Genomic DNA, 14,192 nt, shown 5'->3' with positions numbered 1-14,192 from the left:
CAAAGGGAGATTGTATCCAATCCTTATGTCACAAGTTACTGGAATACATTGGTCACTAATATATGTTGGGGAAAAGTCTGGTTATTACCACACAAATACTTGCTTGTTAACAAGACCAAAGAGGTCTCTTTAAGAATGATCCATAAGTATTACCCTGCGAATCATTACCTGAAGAAACTCCAGAAATACACTAATGTTGATTGTACTTTTTGTGTTGAGCATCCAGAAACAGTTTCACATTTATTTTGGCATTGTCTACATGTAAAACAATTATGGAAAGATATTCACAGTTTTATAATTGTTCATTTTCTTGATGACTTTTGTTTGTTATGGGAGAATGTGCTGCTCGGTTTCCTTTACCATAATAAAGATAAAGGAAAACAATTTTACCTCATGAATCTAATTTTGCTAATGCCAAATTTCACATTCATAAATGTAAATTCACTAATAAAAAACCACTCTTCCGTGTTTTCTATAAGGAATTTGAGCAGTACATTAGGACCATTCTACATTCTTCTAATAAGAAAGCTGTTAAAACAATCAATATGTGTGTTTCTTTTAAGGTCTTTGTATAATCTGTAATTTGTTGTACCCCCTAGCATATGTTATTGTTGTCTATGTATTGTATGTATACAGACTTTTTATACATGGGTAATAAAACAAATATATTTATATTTCTTTAAAGGCAGTTAACCCACTGTTCCTGTTAACTGTTAACTGACTTGCCTAGTTAAATAAATACATACAAAATACGCATTTGAACATTATAGGCTATACATTATAGACAAACGGACGTCTTGCATTTTTAGAGAGGCTTAACTTCAAATATTCACGTTTCTGCTGAACTATCTCGTAAAATATATCAAAAATACATTGTTTGAACTATGTGTTGTGTAGTTTTTTCAATAAAGTTATACACATGTACGAAACGGAAGTTTGCCTATGCGCATTAGTGTTTACGTTGTGAACGGTGCGACGCAAACGTTGAGGAATTGGTGAGTTTAAAAACGAGTAATTCTATGGTAAATGAGATATTAAAGATATTCCATTAACTTGATTAGATGCACCTACATTTACTACAGCAACAGATATGAAAATAAGTCCCGTTTTGTTCGTTAAAGTCGTAGCTACTTTGCCGGTTACCTCAACAAAGCTAACACAAGCTAATATTAGCATAGCTAGCTAATCCAGCCTCTGCACCAAAACCCAGTGTATAAAATAGCTAGCTATACTATAGCCTATAGTAGTTGTCTTATAATAGTGTAATTACATGCATTGTTAGGCCTCTTGCTTTTGGTGTAGAAATGTATGTAACAAACTACGTTTGAATAGTAGCTTTAGTTAGTTGGCTAGTTGCACCCTAATTGCTAGCTAGGTGCCATGGTCTGCGAATGTTACTAGTTAGCTAAGCTGAAGAAATGTTATTTAATTTGGTACAATTTCTGTAGTAGGATGTCCCTTGGGGGCATGGCCCTTGGTTTTAAAATTCACATAAACGTGAAGGAGGTACCAAGTAAATCATACATTCAGGCTGTTTCAAAGCAGGGAGGGCACAGTGTTGGAGATAAAACAGCGCATATCATTATTTTGCTAGCTAACGAGCAAGGACTAAGCTACTGCTAAGCAACATGTTGCAAGAGGAAGAAGCTGGGGGGATTTCAGGGTTTGCGACTGAAAGTTCAACGGGCTCTGGCGCAAACACAGACAGGCCAGTGGCTAGTGCTGACGGATTTCGCATTAGTCCCCCGGATAATTTTGTTTGTATGGACATTCAAAACTGGCCGAAATGGATCAGGCGCTTTGAAAGGTACAGGGTAGCAGGGTAGGCTTAAACGTGAAAAATGAGGCATTTCAAGTTAATACACTGATCTACTCTATGGGTGATGAAGCCGAGGATATATTAAATGCTTCAACGTTGACCGAGGAAGAGAAACTTAACTACAGTGCCGTTAAAGACTGTTTTGAAACGCATTTTGTAGGGAGACACAACATTATTTTTGAGAGAGCTAGGTTTAAAATGCGCAAACAGGAGCAGGGTGAAACCACCGACAGTTTTATCACAGCTGTTCACAAACTAGCAGAACATTGTCAGTTTGGCGCGCTCAGGGAAGAGCTGATCCGAGATCGGATTGTAGTCGGAATAAGGAATATATCACTTTCTGAAAAGTTACAGTTGGATTCCCAGTTTACCTTGTCCAAAGCTGTAAACCAGGTTAGGCAGAGTAAGACATCAGACGATACTGCGCGACAACAGCTCCTTGCAGAACGAAGAGAGTGAGGAAATACATGCATTTTCATACAGAGCTAAAAAAAACGGAGGGGAACACAAAACAGAGACAGACGTGGAGAAAACAATCACAGACAGCACCAGTAGCTAGTTCAAATGTTTATTGCACATGTGGGAAATCCCCTTTCCACAGATGGAAAGATTACCCAGCAAAGGATGCTGAATGCAGGAAATGTAACAGGAGAGGACACTTTTCAGCTGTCTGTCGATTAAAGCAAATGCTTGAGGTTTCAGAGGAGGTACAGCAGGACAGCATCTTGCTGGGAGAAGTAAAGGGAAACAATACTGGCTGGCATTCAGACATTAAACACAATGGGGAGGTTATGTAATTTAAACTAGACACTGGGGCAGCAGTGACAGCTATCCCAACTAGGCTGTATAGCTATAGCAGAGATGGCCCTTTGCTCTCTACAAACAAAAAACTGTACGGGCCCAGTAATAACATTTTACCAGTGGTAGGGCACTTGGTGATCAAACTGGAGAGTAAAGACAAAAGTGCCATTTAGCCTGTCTTTGTCATTGACTCTCTAGCCAGACCGTTGCTGGGGCTGCCAGCAATTGAAGCATTGCAACTCATTGAGAGAGTGAGCGAACTGGAGGACCCAGGTGAGGTTTTCAAAAAGAAATTCCCAAAAGTGTTTTCTGGTCTAGGAAGGATAGAAGGTGACTACAAAATCCGCCTGAAAGAGGATGCTGTCCCCTATGCCCTTACCACCCCCCGCCGGGTGCCTAACCCTTTATTGGCCAGAGTAAAGGAAGAATTGGGGAGGATGGAAGACATTGGGGCGGTGTCTAAAATAGAGAGTCGCACAGACTGGTGTGCAGGGATGGTGGTGGTCCCAAAAGCCAATGGGGAAATAAGGATCTGTGTGGGCATGACTAAATTGAATGAGGCACTCTGCAGAGAGAGACACATCTTACCATCAGTGGAGCAGTCACTGGCTCAGTTGGATGGCTCACAAGTCTTCACAAAGCTAGATGCCCGCTCGGGTTTCTGGCAGATACCGCTGTCATCAGAGAGTAGGGCACTCACAACGTTTATAACACCGTTTGGCCGGTACCGTTTTAACGTTTTGCCATTTGGAATCGCTTCCGGTCCTGAGCATTTCCAAAGACGCATGTCCCAGCTGTTGGAGGGGCTGAGTGGCGTCATAGTCCACGCGGACGATGTGCTCGTGTGCGGAAGGGACAGAGCAGAACATGATGTAAGGCTCACAGCAGTTCTGACCCGACTCCAGGAGACTGGCCTGACACTCAATGAAAAATGCACTTTTGCACAATCAGAAGTCTTGTTCTTGGGACACAAAATCAGTGCAGCTGGAATAGAGCCGGACCCAGAGAAGATCAGCGCCATCACAGATATGCCCAGACCCCAGAATGTGGCTGAAGTCAGGACCTTCTTAGGCATGGCCACATATGTGGGTAAGTTCCTCCCACAGTTCTCAGATACAACCAAACCTTTGAGAGACTTACTAGCCAAAGAGAATGACTGGTCATGGGGTCACATGCAACAGGTAGCGTTTGACAAAATCAAAGGAGATCTGGCCTCACAGAGAGTGCTGGCCCAGGACCGTCCCCACGCTAAGACAAAAGTATCAGCAGATGCAACATCCTTTGGGCTAGGGGCGGTCCTCACACAGATGCAGGACAACATGGAGTGGCGTCCAATAGCATACATCTCCCGAAGCTTATCCGACACAGAGCAAAGATATGCTCAAGTGGAGAAGGAGGCGTTGGCTATCACATGAGCATGTGAAAGGCTCAGCCAATACCTTATTGGCCTGCAGTTTACAGCAGAGACTGACCACAAACCACTGTTGGCTCTGTTAGGGACAAAAGCACTGGACGACTTGCCTCCCAGAGTTCTGCGCTTCCGCCTCAGATTACTGAGGTTCACCTACAAGATGGTGTATGTGCCAGGGAAGGCACTGATCACAGCAGATGCACTCTCCAGGGCCCCAATTAAACGTCCATTATCAGAGGAGGAGCAATGTCTAGAGGGTGAGGTACAGGTGTCCATTAATGCAATAAGGGACAGTCTACCTGCATCTCAGACCAAACTGCAGCAGATTGCAGAGGAGCAACAACGAGACCACATCTGCCAACAGATAGTTCAGCAGTGCAAAAAGGGATGGCCCAGGCAGGAGGAACTGCCTCAGCTGCTGAAGCCCTATTGGGTGCACCAAAGTGACTTCCACTGTAATGGAGACCTTCTCATGAAAGGACTACGGATAGTTATCCCAGAGACTCTACAACCAGAAATGCTAGACAGAGTGCATGATGGACACATGGGGATAACCAAATGCAGACTGAGGGCTCAACAGTCAGTGTGGTGGCTTGGTCTGAGTACTCAGATTGCCAAGCTAGTGGCCCAGTGTGAGGTCTGTACAAAATGTCAACCTTGTCATCCGGAGCCAATGATGGCAACGGAGCTGCCAAAACGGCCATGGCAAAAGGTAGGGGCGGATATGTTCTATTGGAAAAATGACACTTATCTGCTAGTGGTAGATTACTACTCAAGATACATTGAAATAGCAAAGACACCCATAACCACATCAGCTGGTGTTATCAATGGATTAAAGTATATTTTTTCCAGGCAAGGGGTGGAGTTCTTGTTCATGGGAGAGGGGAAGATGTAGTAGGATGTCCCTTGGGGGCATCCGTACCTAGGTAGGACATGCAAGGGTTAGGTTAATAAACAGGCTGGGGCTAGAACCTCGTGGTCGCGCGTCTTTATTTTAGATCATACTACAATTTCAAGTCTTCATTTCATTTTCCAAAGATGCTCCCCAAAGGCACAAGTGAAAAAAACGTACCTTTTTTAAATTATGTTAAACTTTTTTTCCCCAATATGTTTCTCCAGAGTGAAGACGTCTGCCTTGAGTATTTGACCAGTTGTCCAGGAGGTGGAGTTGAGTGTTTTGACTGTGAGTAAATCCATTGCCCTGCAAAATGGATTTCCAACACAGAGCTGGGGGCAAGACTGGGAGTGGTGGGGTGGCGTCCTCCTCGGAGAGCAACCGGGACCGGCGAGAGCGGCTCCGCCAGCTGGCCCTGGAGACCATTGACATCAACAAGGACCCCTATTTCATGAAGAACCATCTGGGCTCTTATGAGTGTAAACTGTGTCTGACACTCCACAACAATGAGGTAAGGAAGTGCTCATTTTAACATAACTCTTTATATGATGATCAATTGTCATTGGAATTACAGATTTGAACCATTGTTGTTTTCTCTTTACAGGGCAGCTACCTGGCCCATACACAGGGAAAGAAGCATCAAACAAATTTGTAAGTACATATGGATTACTACTACTTTTGTGTCATTTTAGCACTGTGTATATTTGGTTGTGCTCACTTCTCTATTTTGTTGAATGCAGAGCGAGAAGAGCAGCCAAAGAAGCAAAAGAAGCTCCCGCCCAGCCAGCCCCCGAAAAGGTGAAGGTTGAGGTCAAGAAATTTGTGAAAATTGGTCGACCGGGGTACAAAGGTAGGTTAATATGTGTTTTGTTAGTCATCATCAGGCTCTCAAAGGATTTGATGACTCTAGAACAATCTAATGTAATGTATTGATATTATTTCCCTTCTCAACAGTAACAAAACAGAGAGATCCAGAGAGCGGGCAACAGTCTTTACTTTTCCAGGTGAGTCTGAATCAGAGTATGTGAGCGGAGCTGGCGAGGAGTGGAGAGTGCCCAATTTGACTGGAGAGTGGAGCGAGATTCCCAAAGGCTGGAGCGTTAGCATTCTCGCTTGCCCCAATTTCGCTCCAGTAGCGCTCACATCACAAGCTCAGGGCATGCCAGCCCCAGCATGCATTTGTAGTCTACTTGTGTGCTGCAAATAGCCCCTTGCTAATGTCATGGAGTTTGTTAAATATTTTCATAAAGAAACTGATTAAACACACAGGTGCTAAATCAAGGTGACTTACAAAGACGAGGTCCAAGAGGGAGTGCAGTGATGTAGTGTCCACAACTAAAGAATCATTGTGGAATCTAAGACAATTATTCCAAAAGCCTGAAGCCACAGACTGGCCAAACTTGTGTTTCTAAAAATTAACTATATATATTTTTTTACATTTTAATTTCACCTTTATTTAACCAGGTAGGCCAGTTGAGAACAAGTTCTCATTTACAACTGCGACCTGGCCAAGATAAAGCAAAGCAGTGCACCAAAAACAACAGCACAGAGTTACACATGGGATAAACAATCGTACAGTCAATAACACAATAAAAAAATATGTATACAGTGTGTGCAAATTAAGGAGGTAAGGCAATAAATAGGCCAATGGTGAAGTAATTACAATTTTGCAATTTACACTGGAGTGATATGTGCAGATGAGGATGTGCAGGTAGAAATACTGGTCTGCAAAAGAGCAGAAAAACAAAACAAAAACAAATATAGGGATGAAGTAGGTAGTTGGTTGGATGGGCTATTTACAGATGGGCTGTGTACAGCTGCAGAGATCGGTAAGCTGCTCTGACAGCTGACGCTTAAAGTTAGTGAGGGAGATATGTCTCCCAACTTAAGTGATTTTTGCAATTCGTTCCAGTCATTGGCAGCAGAGAACTGGAAGGAAAGGCGGCCAAAGGAAGTGTTGACTTTGGGGATGACCAGTGAAATATACACGGGTGGGTGTTGCTATGGTGACCAGTGAGCTAAGGCGGATCTTTACCTAGCAAAGACTTATAGATGACCTGGAGCCGGTGGGTTTGGCGACGAATATGTAGCGAGGACCAGCCAGCAAGAGAATACAGGTTTCAGTGGTGGGTGGTATATGGGGCTTTGGTGACAAAACGGATGGCACTGTGATAGACTGCATCCAATTTGTTAAGAAGAGTATCGGAAGCTATTTTGTAAATGACATCGCCGAAGTCAAGGATCGGTAGGATAGTCAGTTTTACGAGGGTATATTTGGCAGCATGAGTGAAGGAGGCTTTGTTTTCGAAATAGGAAGCCAGTTCTAGATTTAACTTTGGATTGGAGATGCTTAATGTGAGTCTTGAGGAGAGTTTACAGTCTAGCCAGACACCTAGGTATTTATAGTTGTCCACATATTCTAAGTCAGAACCATGCAGAGTAGTGATGCTGGTCGGGCGGGCGGGTGAGGTCAGCAATCGGTTAAAAAGCATGCATTTCGTGTTACTAGCAATTTAAGAGGAGTTGGAGGCCATGGAAGGAGTGTTGTATGATGTTGAAGCTCGTTTGGAGGTTTGTTAACAGTGTCCAAAGAAGGGTCTCGTTTGCATGAATTCTAAAAATGAATTCAAAGGCACTGTTTAATTTGTATTTCATTCTAAGTAAGTCACAGCCTAAATGCACAATTTATAGACTATCATGATTTAATACAACAAAATGTTGTATGGCCTAGCCCAAACCATTATTCCTCCTCCACCAAAGTTGGCACTTTGGGCTGCATTTTCTGAGACACTGGCTACTTTCTCTTCCTCCGCTATCAGATTGATTACCCAGAGATAGCAGAGGGCATAGGACCCAGGCATCGCTTCATGTCTGCATACGAGCAGCGCATCGAGCCCCCAGACCGTCGTTGGCAGTACCTTCTACTGGCTGCAGAGCCCTACGAGACGATCGCCTTCAAGGTGTGTGCTTGTCTTCATTTGGACCTAAGAAAATCCCCAATCACTCATTTGTCTTTGCTTCGTTCAGTTTTCCTATGAATGACAACTCATACCTTTTGGTATCTTCTATATTTATGCAGGTGCCAAGCAGAGAGATTGATAAAGGCGAGAGTCGCTTCTGGACCCACTGGAACAAAGATACAAAACAGGTAAAGTACATTTGGTGTTGACAGTCCCATGGTTGGTCTTATCTGACTTGGTTTTTGGAGTATACAGTGCCTTGCGAAAGTATTCGGCCCCCTTGAACTTTGCGACCTTTTGCCACATTTCAGGCTTCAAACATAAAGATATAAAACTGTATTTTTTGTGAAGAATCAACAACAAGTGGGACACAGTCATGAAGTGGAACGACATTTATTGGATATTTCAAACTTTTTTAACAAATCAAAAACTGAAAAATTGGGCGTGCAAAATTATTCAGCCCCCTTAAGTTAATACTTTGTAGCGCCACCTTTTGCTGCGATTACAGCTGTAAGTCGCTTGGGGTATGTCTCTATCAGTTTTGCACATCGAGAGACTGACATTTTTTCCCATTCCTCCTTGCAAAACAGCTCGAGCTCAGTGAGGTTGGATGGAGAGCATTTGTGAACAGCAGTTTTCAGTTCTTTCCACAGATTCTCAATTGGATTCAGGTCTGGACTTTGACTTGGCCATTCTAACACCTGGATATGTTTATTTTTGAACCATTCCATTGTAGATTTTGCTTTATGTTTTGGATCATTGTCTTGTTGGAAGACAAATCTCCGTCCCAGTCTCAGGTCTTTTGCAGACTCCATCAGGTTTTCTTCCAGAATGGTCCTGTATTTGGCTCCATCCATCTTCCCATCAATTTTAACCATCTTCCCTGTCCCTGCTGAAGAAAAGCAGGCCCAAACCATGATGCTGCCACCACCATGTTTGACAGTGGGGATGGTGTGTTCAGCTGTGTTGCTTTTACGCCAAACATAACGTTTTGCATTGTTGCCAAAAAGTTCAATTTTGGTTTCATCTGACCAGAGCACCTTCTTCCACATGTTTGGTGTGTCACCCAGGTGGCTTGTGGCAAACTTTAAACAACACTTTTTATGGATATCTTTAAGAAATGGCTTTCTTCTTGCCACTCTTCCATAAAGGCCAGATTTGTGCAATATATGACTGATTGTTGTCCTATGGACAGAGTCTCCCACCTCAGCTGTAGATCTCTGCAGTTCTTCCAGAGTGATCATGGGCCTCTTGGCTGCATCTCTGATCAGTCTTCTCCTTGAATGAGCTGAAAGTTTAGAGGGACGGCCAGGTCTTGGTAGATTTGCAGTGGTCTGATACTCCTTCCATTTCAATATTATTGCTTGCACAGTGCTCCTTGGGATGTTTAAAGCTTGGGAAATCTTTTTGTATCCAAATCCGGCTTTAAACTTCTTCACAACAGTATCTCGGACCTGCCTGGTGTGTTCCTTGTTCTTCATGATGCTCTCTGCGCTTTTAACGGACCTCTGAGACTATCACAGTGCAGGTGCATTTATACGGAGACTTGATTACACACAGGTGGATTGTATTTATCATCATTAGTCATTTAGGTCAACATTGGATCATTCAGAGATCCTCACTGAACTTCTGGAGAGAGTTTGCTGCACTGAAAGTAAAGGGGCTGAATAATTTTGCACGCCCAATTTTTCAGTTTTTGATTTGTTAAAAAAGTTTGAAATATCCAATAGATGTCGTTCCACTTCATGATTGTGGCCCACTTGTTGTTGATTCTTCACAAAAAAATACAGTTTTATATCTTTATGTTTGAAGCCTGAAATGTGGCAAAAGGTCGCAAAGTTCAAGGGGGCCGAATACTTTCGCAAGGCACTGTATTTAGGTATTAATGGAATCCAACTAAATCACATATGTCAGAGTCAAGGCCCGCAAGAAGGTTTTTTACGGCCCCTGGGATGATCTTGATTTATTATTAGAACCGGCCCGCAGCAAGCCGGCAGCCCGCAGATCTTTTACACGCACCAATACTACATTTCCCACAATGCAAAGGTGACGCACCGAGCAGTAGGCTGCTTCATTTCAATATTTATTGGCACAGCAGTCGTCAGCATCACAGTAAAATTAACTTTCAGATACCCATCAAAAATGGCAAAACGGAAGGTGGATACTGAGAACCGGGGGTTTCAAACAAGGTGGGAGTCGGAGTATATGTTCACGAAGGTAGCTGGAAAACCTGTGTGTCTTCTGTGTGGAGAAAGTGTGGCGGTACTGAAAGAGTATAATCTGAGACGACATTATGAAACGAAACACGCGGACAAAAACAAGAATATGGACATGGAACAAAGGCTACAAAAGGCAGAGGAATTAAAACGAGGCCTCAAATCTCGACAGGCTCTGTTCAAAAAAGCCAAATCACAAGGCCAGGCTGCTGTCAAGGCCAGTTTTATTTTGGCAGAAGAGATCGCTAAATCAGCCCGGCCATTTACGGAGGGGGATTTCATCAAAAACTGCATGATTAAAGTTTGTGACGAAGTTTGCCCAGAAAAAAGGCAACTCTTTTTAAATGTGAGTCTGAGCAGAAACACCATTGCCGAGAGAGTAGACCAGTTGTCCATCAATCTAAAAGAGCAGCTTGTGAAAAAGGGAAAAGATTTTGTTGCATATTCCTTGGCTGTGGATGAGAGCACCGACATTTCTGACATTGCCCAGTTGTCAATTTTCATCCGCGGAGTGGACTCCAACCTAAGCGTGACAGAGGAGTTTTTGGCTTTACGTCCTATGCATGGCACAACTACGGGGCATGATTTGTATGAAGAGGTGTCAAGATGTGTAAATGAGATGGAGCTGCCTTGGGAAAAACTCGTGGGTTTGACAACCGACGGAGCACCTGCGATGTGTGGACACAGGAGCGGACTGGTGGCGAAGATACGGGAAAAGATGCAAGAGGAAAACGCGACAGGTGAGCTGACAGCTTATCATTGTATCATACACCAGGAAGCGTTGTGCGGTAAAGCCTTGAAAATGGAGCATGTAATGAGCATCATCACGCGCACAGTTAACTTTATCAGAGCCAAAGGTTTGAATCACCGCCAGTTCAAGGCATTTCTGACGGAGTTAGAAACGGAGCATGGTGATTTGCCTTATCACACAGAGGTGCGATGGCTAAGCCAGGGAAAGGTGCTTCAAAGATGTTTCGAGCTTCGTGAGGAGATTTGTCTGTTCTTGGACAGCAAAGGGAAAGACACAACACAACTCCGAGACGAAATGTTTCTGTGTGAAATGGCTTTTCTGTGTGACATTACGAGTCATCTGAATGCAATAAACTTGCAGCTGCAGGGTCGGGATCGTGTCATCTCTGATATGTACAGTACAGTGAAGGCATTTAAAACCAAACTGACTCTGTGGGAGACGCAGATGCGGAAAGAAAATTTGAGCCACTTTCCCAGCTGCCAGACCATGAAAGAGAAGCTCTCTACCAGTGCGTTCCCGAGCACACAGTTGGCTGATAAAATAGGTATGCTTGCCGCTGACTTTCGACGCCGATTTGCTGACTTTGAAGCACAAAAAAGCAGGTTGGAACTGCTCGGTAACCCATTTGCTGTTGACGTGGAAAGCTCACCACCAAACCTCCAAATGGAGTTGATTGACCTCCAATGCAATGATGCACTGAGGGCAAAATATGCGGCAGTGGGTGCTGCGGAGTTCGCCCGTTTCCTCCCCGGCACAATGCCCCAGCTGCGCATCCAGGCTGCTCAAACGTTGTCTATGTTTGGCAGCACATACCTGTGTGAACAACTGTTTTCTTTGATGAACCTGAACAAAACATCACACAGAAGTCGACTTACTGCTGAACACCTCCACTCAATTCTGAGGATTTCTTCAGCTCAGAGCCTTACCCCGAACATTGATGAACTTGTGGAAAAGATGGGACACCACCAAGTATCACCCTCAACCTCAAACAAGTGAACATTACTGTGCAATCACATATTTAGAGTTTTTACTCAGTTCAAGTTTAAAAGTTAAAATTTAATATTTGTTTTCACTGCATGTTACTTCTCCTTAAACAAAGTGTTGTTTTTGATTAATAGATTTTTGCACTTTATTTTTTTGTATTTCAATCCAATTATATTTTAAAAATATTTCAGTTGAGTGGATGATAGAAAATTGCTATTATTGTTTTTTCTTTGAAGTAAATTTAGCCCACTTTTGCTAAAATAGAAAATATAGTCTACTGATGGTGCCTTGAATACCGGTTTCTTTCATTTAATGTTCATGTTATGGGGATATTTATATAAAGGAAATTTGTCTTTTGTGTCTGTTGAAAATTAAAGATTACTGACAGAGCCATAAGAAAATATTGCTTTATTTATCTGATCATATTGTAATATATTTGTTAGGTTTTCAGTAGGTTCAATTAGGTTCACTAGACTATATGCGTCATTTAAAAATTTTTCAATGAACATTCGAACAGTCCGGCCCTCGTCTTGTAGCTGATTTTTTTATTTGGCCCTCCGTCCATTTGACTTTGACACCCCTGAACTAAATGTACCATCCCTCTCCAGTTCTTCCTGCAGTTCCACTTCAAGATGGAGAAAGCCCTCGCCCCACCCAGCGGACCCGTACCCCCCATGGGTATAAAGCGCCCACCTCCCCTGATGAGTGGGATGGGGCCTCGACCCCCCAGTGAGCCCATGCCCCCTCCACTTCCAGGGGGGATGAATATGCCCCCTTTACCCCCTGGCGCCCCCGGCCCTCCCCAGATGCACCACCACCATCAAATGCAGCACAGTGGCCCCGGAATGGGTATGCCACCCCTGATGAGACCCCCACTCCCCTCTGACAGCCATGAAGGAATGCCCCATCAAAACAACTGATCTCCAACCAGCACATTATCCTTCTGTTAGATTGTTTGCCTATCATTTGGTTGCTATAACAGTGCCCCATTTTAGGACTATGTCAAGTGTACTGTTTCATTGTGCGATGTACTTTTTCTAAACTCTGAAAGAAACTTTGTATACCTACATATATTCTACAGATGCAAAATGGGCCATATTCAATAGGTTTTTTACACAGTTGCCAAGGCATTGCATTTATCATGCTCGTCTAATATCCACACTATCATAGCATTTTTAGAATGAGGCAATATAATGTGCAAGCTTTAAGTGTTATGCTAGTGTGGCTATAGGAAGATATCCATTGTTTTAGGTACTTTGTGATGGCACCAATATTAATAGGATCCTGCTGTATTGTAAATGTTGAGTCCTGTGTATGAAACAACATATTTTAAGGTTCTTTTTTATAATAAAACATGTGGAAAAGTGTATCATGATCTTTCTCTGTGTGGTTGGCTGAAAATAAAATGTGTTTAGAGGCAAAGATATGATACATAACAGGGAAAGCTTTATTGACAATTAGGGTAGCAAAAAAAGGATTTCAGATTAAAGCATTTTTAATTTTTTTTGTAACAGTTGCCCAGCAGTTATAGGCAATCTGAAACATTCCTATAGGCCCTACAAAGAGTCCCCAATAAAGCAATTAAATGTGCTTTATTGGCATGATGTAACTGCATATTACCAAAGCTTACTCTGGAGATTTACAACATTAACAATTAAAATAATAATACTGTCAATGGAACAACAGTAACAACAATCAAGGGTCCAAATAACAATACATTGAAAAATGACAATAAGCATAGAGGACATGTTGGTTTACAATAGCACCCAGACAATTACTCAAATGAGACGTCTTGCTCAACTTTATAATACAAACCAACATTTTCAAAACGGCATCACTGACCAATATTCTAAGCAACAAAGACATGGCAGACTGGGAAATCAGTCATGCTTCTCTTCTGACTGGCACTTGCAATGGCTGCCAATGAGCCAGCAGCAATTATAGTTGGAACATTCATTTGTGCAGAGAACCCATAATGTGTTCACAATGATGCCCATCCACGTTACCTTATTTTACTATTATGTAGAACTACTGTTGTATTCCTTTACTTAATTATTTATCAGACTGCATGCCATTTTCCCTCCTATGATTTGCTGGCTTTTCATTTCTTAACCTTTTGTATCATGGGTTTAACTTCCTCCTCCATTTTCCGCCACTTATTTTTCCTCCCCTCTCAGCTTGACCTGTTTTCCCTTTTTCTTCAGCTTAGTTTCTTCATCTCTCTCTCTCTCTTAGCCCTCTTTTCCTCCCCTTCTCTGCCTTTGGAAAGTATTCTCTTTGGTGTTCCCCTGCTTCTCAGGCCCTTCAGGGACCTCTCTCTGACCCCCTTCTTCAATTGACCTTGTTTGGTTTCCC

The 14,192-nt window shown here is 42.8% G+C and overlaps 1 protein-coding gene across 3 annotated transcripts; it reads left to right on the top strand.

Annotated features, from left to right (window-relative positions):
* Positions 1-938: 938 nt before the first annotated feature.
* LOC139376306 (splicing factor 3A subunit 2-like) lies at positions 939-13,204 on the top strand. Of its 3 annotated transcripts, XM_071118686.1 has the most exons (9): positions 939-995; positions 2,819-2,893; positions 5,151-5,437; positions 5,531-5,577; positions 5,667-5,776; positions 5,881-5,930; positions 7,746-7,886; positions 8,006-8,074; positions 12,446-13,204. In XM_071118686.1, the coding sequence occupies exons 3-9, from the start codon at positions 5,240-5,242 to the stop codon at positions 12,755-12,757; spliced, it is 927 nt and encodes a 308-aa protein (XP_070974787.1). In that variant the 5' UTR covers positions 939-995; positions 2,819-2,893; positions 5,151-5,239; the 3' UTR covers positions 12,758-13,204. The 3 variants fall into 3 exon arrangements, with proteins under 3 accessions (XP_070974787.1, XP_070974786.1, XP_070974789.1); XM_071118685.1 differs by lacking the exon at positions 2,819-2,893 and having other exon boundaries at positions 940-995; XM_071118688.1 differs by lacking the exons at positions 939-995; positions 2,819-2,893 and adding an exon at positions 1,750-1,807.
* Positions 13,205-14,192: the final 988 nt, after the last annotated feature.

This window comes from Oncorhynchus clarkii, chromosome 20, assembly GCF_045791955.1.
Source record: "Oncorhynchus clarkii lewisi isolate Uvic-CL-2024 chromosome 20, UVic_Ocla_1.0, whole genome shotgun sequence".
Classification (NCBI taxonomy): Eukaryota; Metazoa; Chordata; class Actinopteri; order Salmoniformes; family Salmonidae; genus Oncorhynchus; species Oncorhynchus clarkii.
The sequence above is the reverse complement of the archived record's forward strand: the minus strand, read 5'-3'. Positions and strand labels throughout refer to the sequence as shown.

Excerpts from the sequence above, each read along its gene's own strand:
- LOC139376306 (XM_071118686.1), top strand. The coding sequence starts at position 5,240 with ATGGATTTCCAACACAGAGCTGGGGGCAAGACTGGGAGTGGTGGGGTG. Across the intron at positions 5,438-5,530 it reads TGACACTCCACAACAATGAG|GGCAGCTACCTGGCCCATAC; the intron begins GTAAGGAAGTGC and ends TTCTCTTTACAG. Across the intron at positions 5,931-7,745 it reads AACAGTCTTTACTTTTCCAG|ATTGATTACCCAGAGATAGC; the intron begins GTGAGTCTGAAT and ends CTCCGCTATCAG.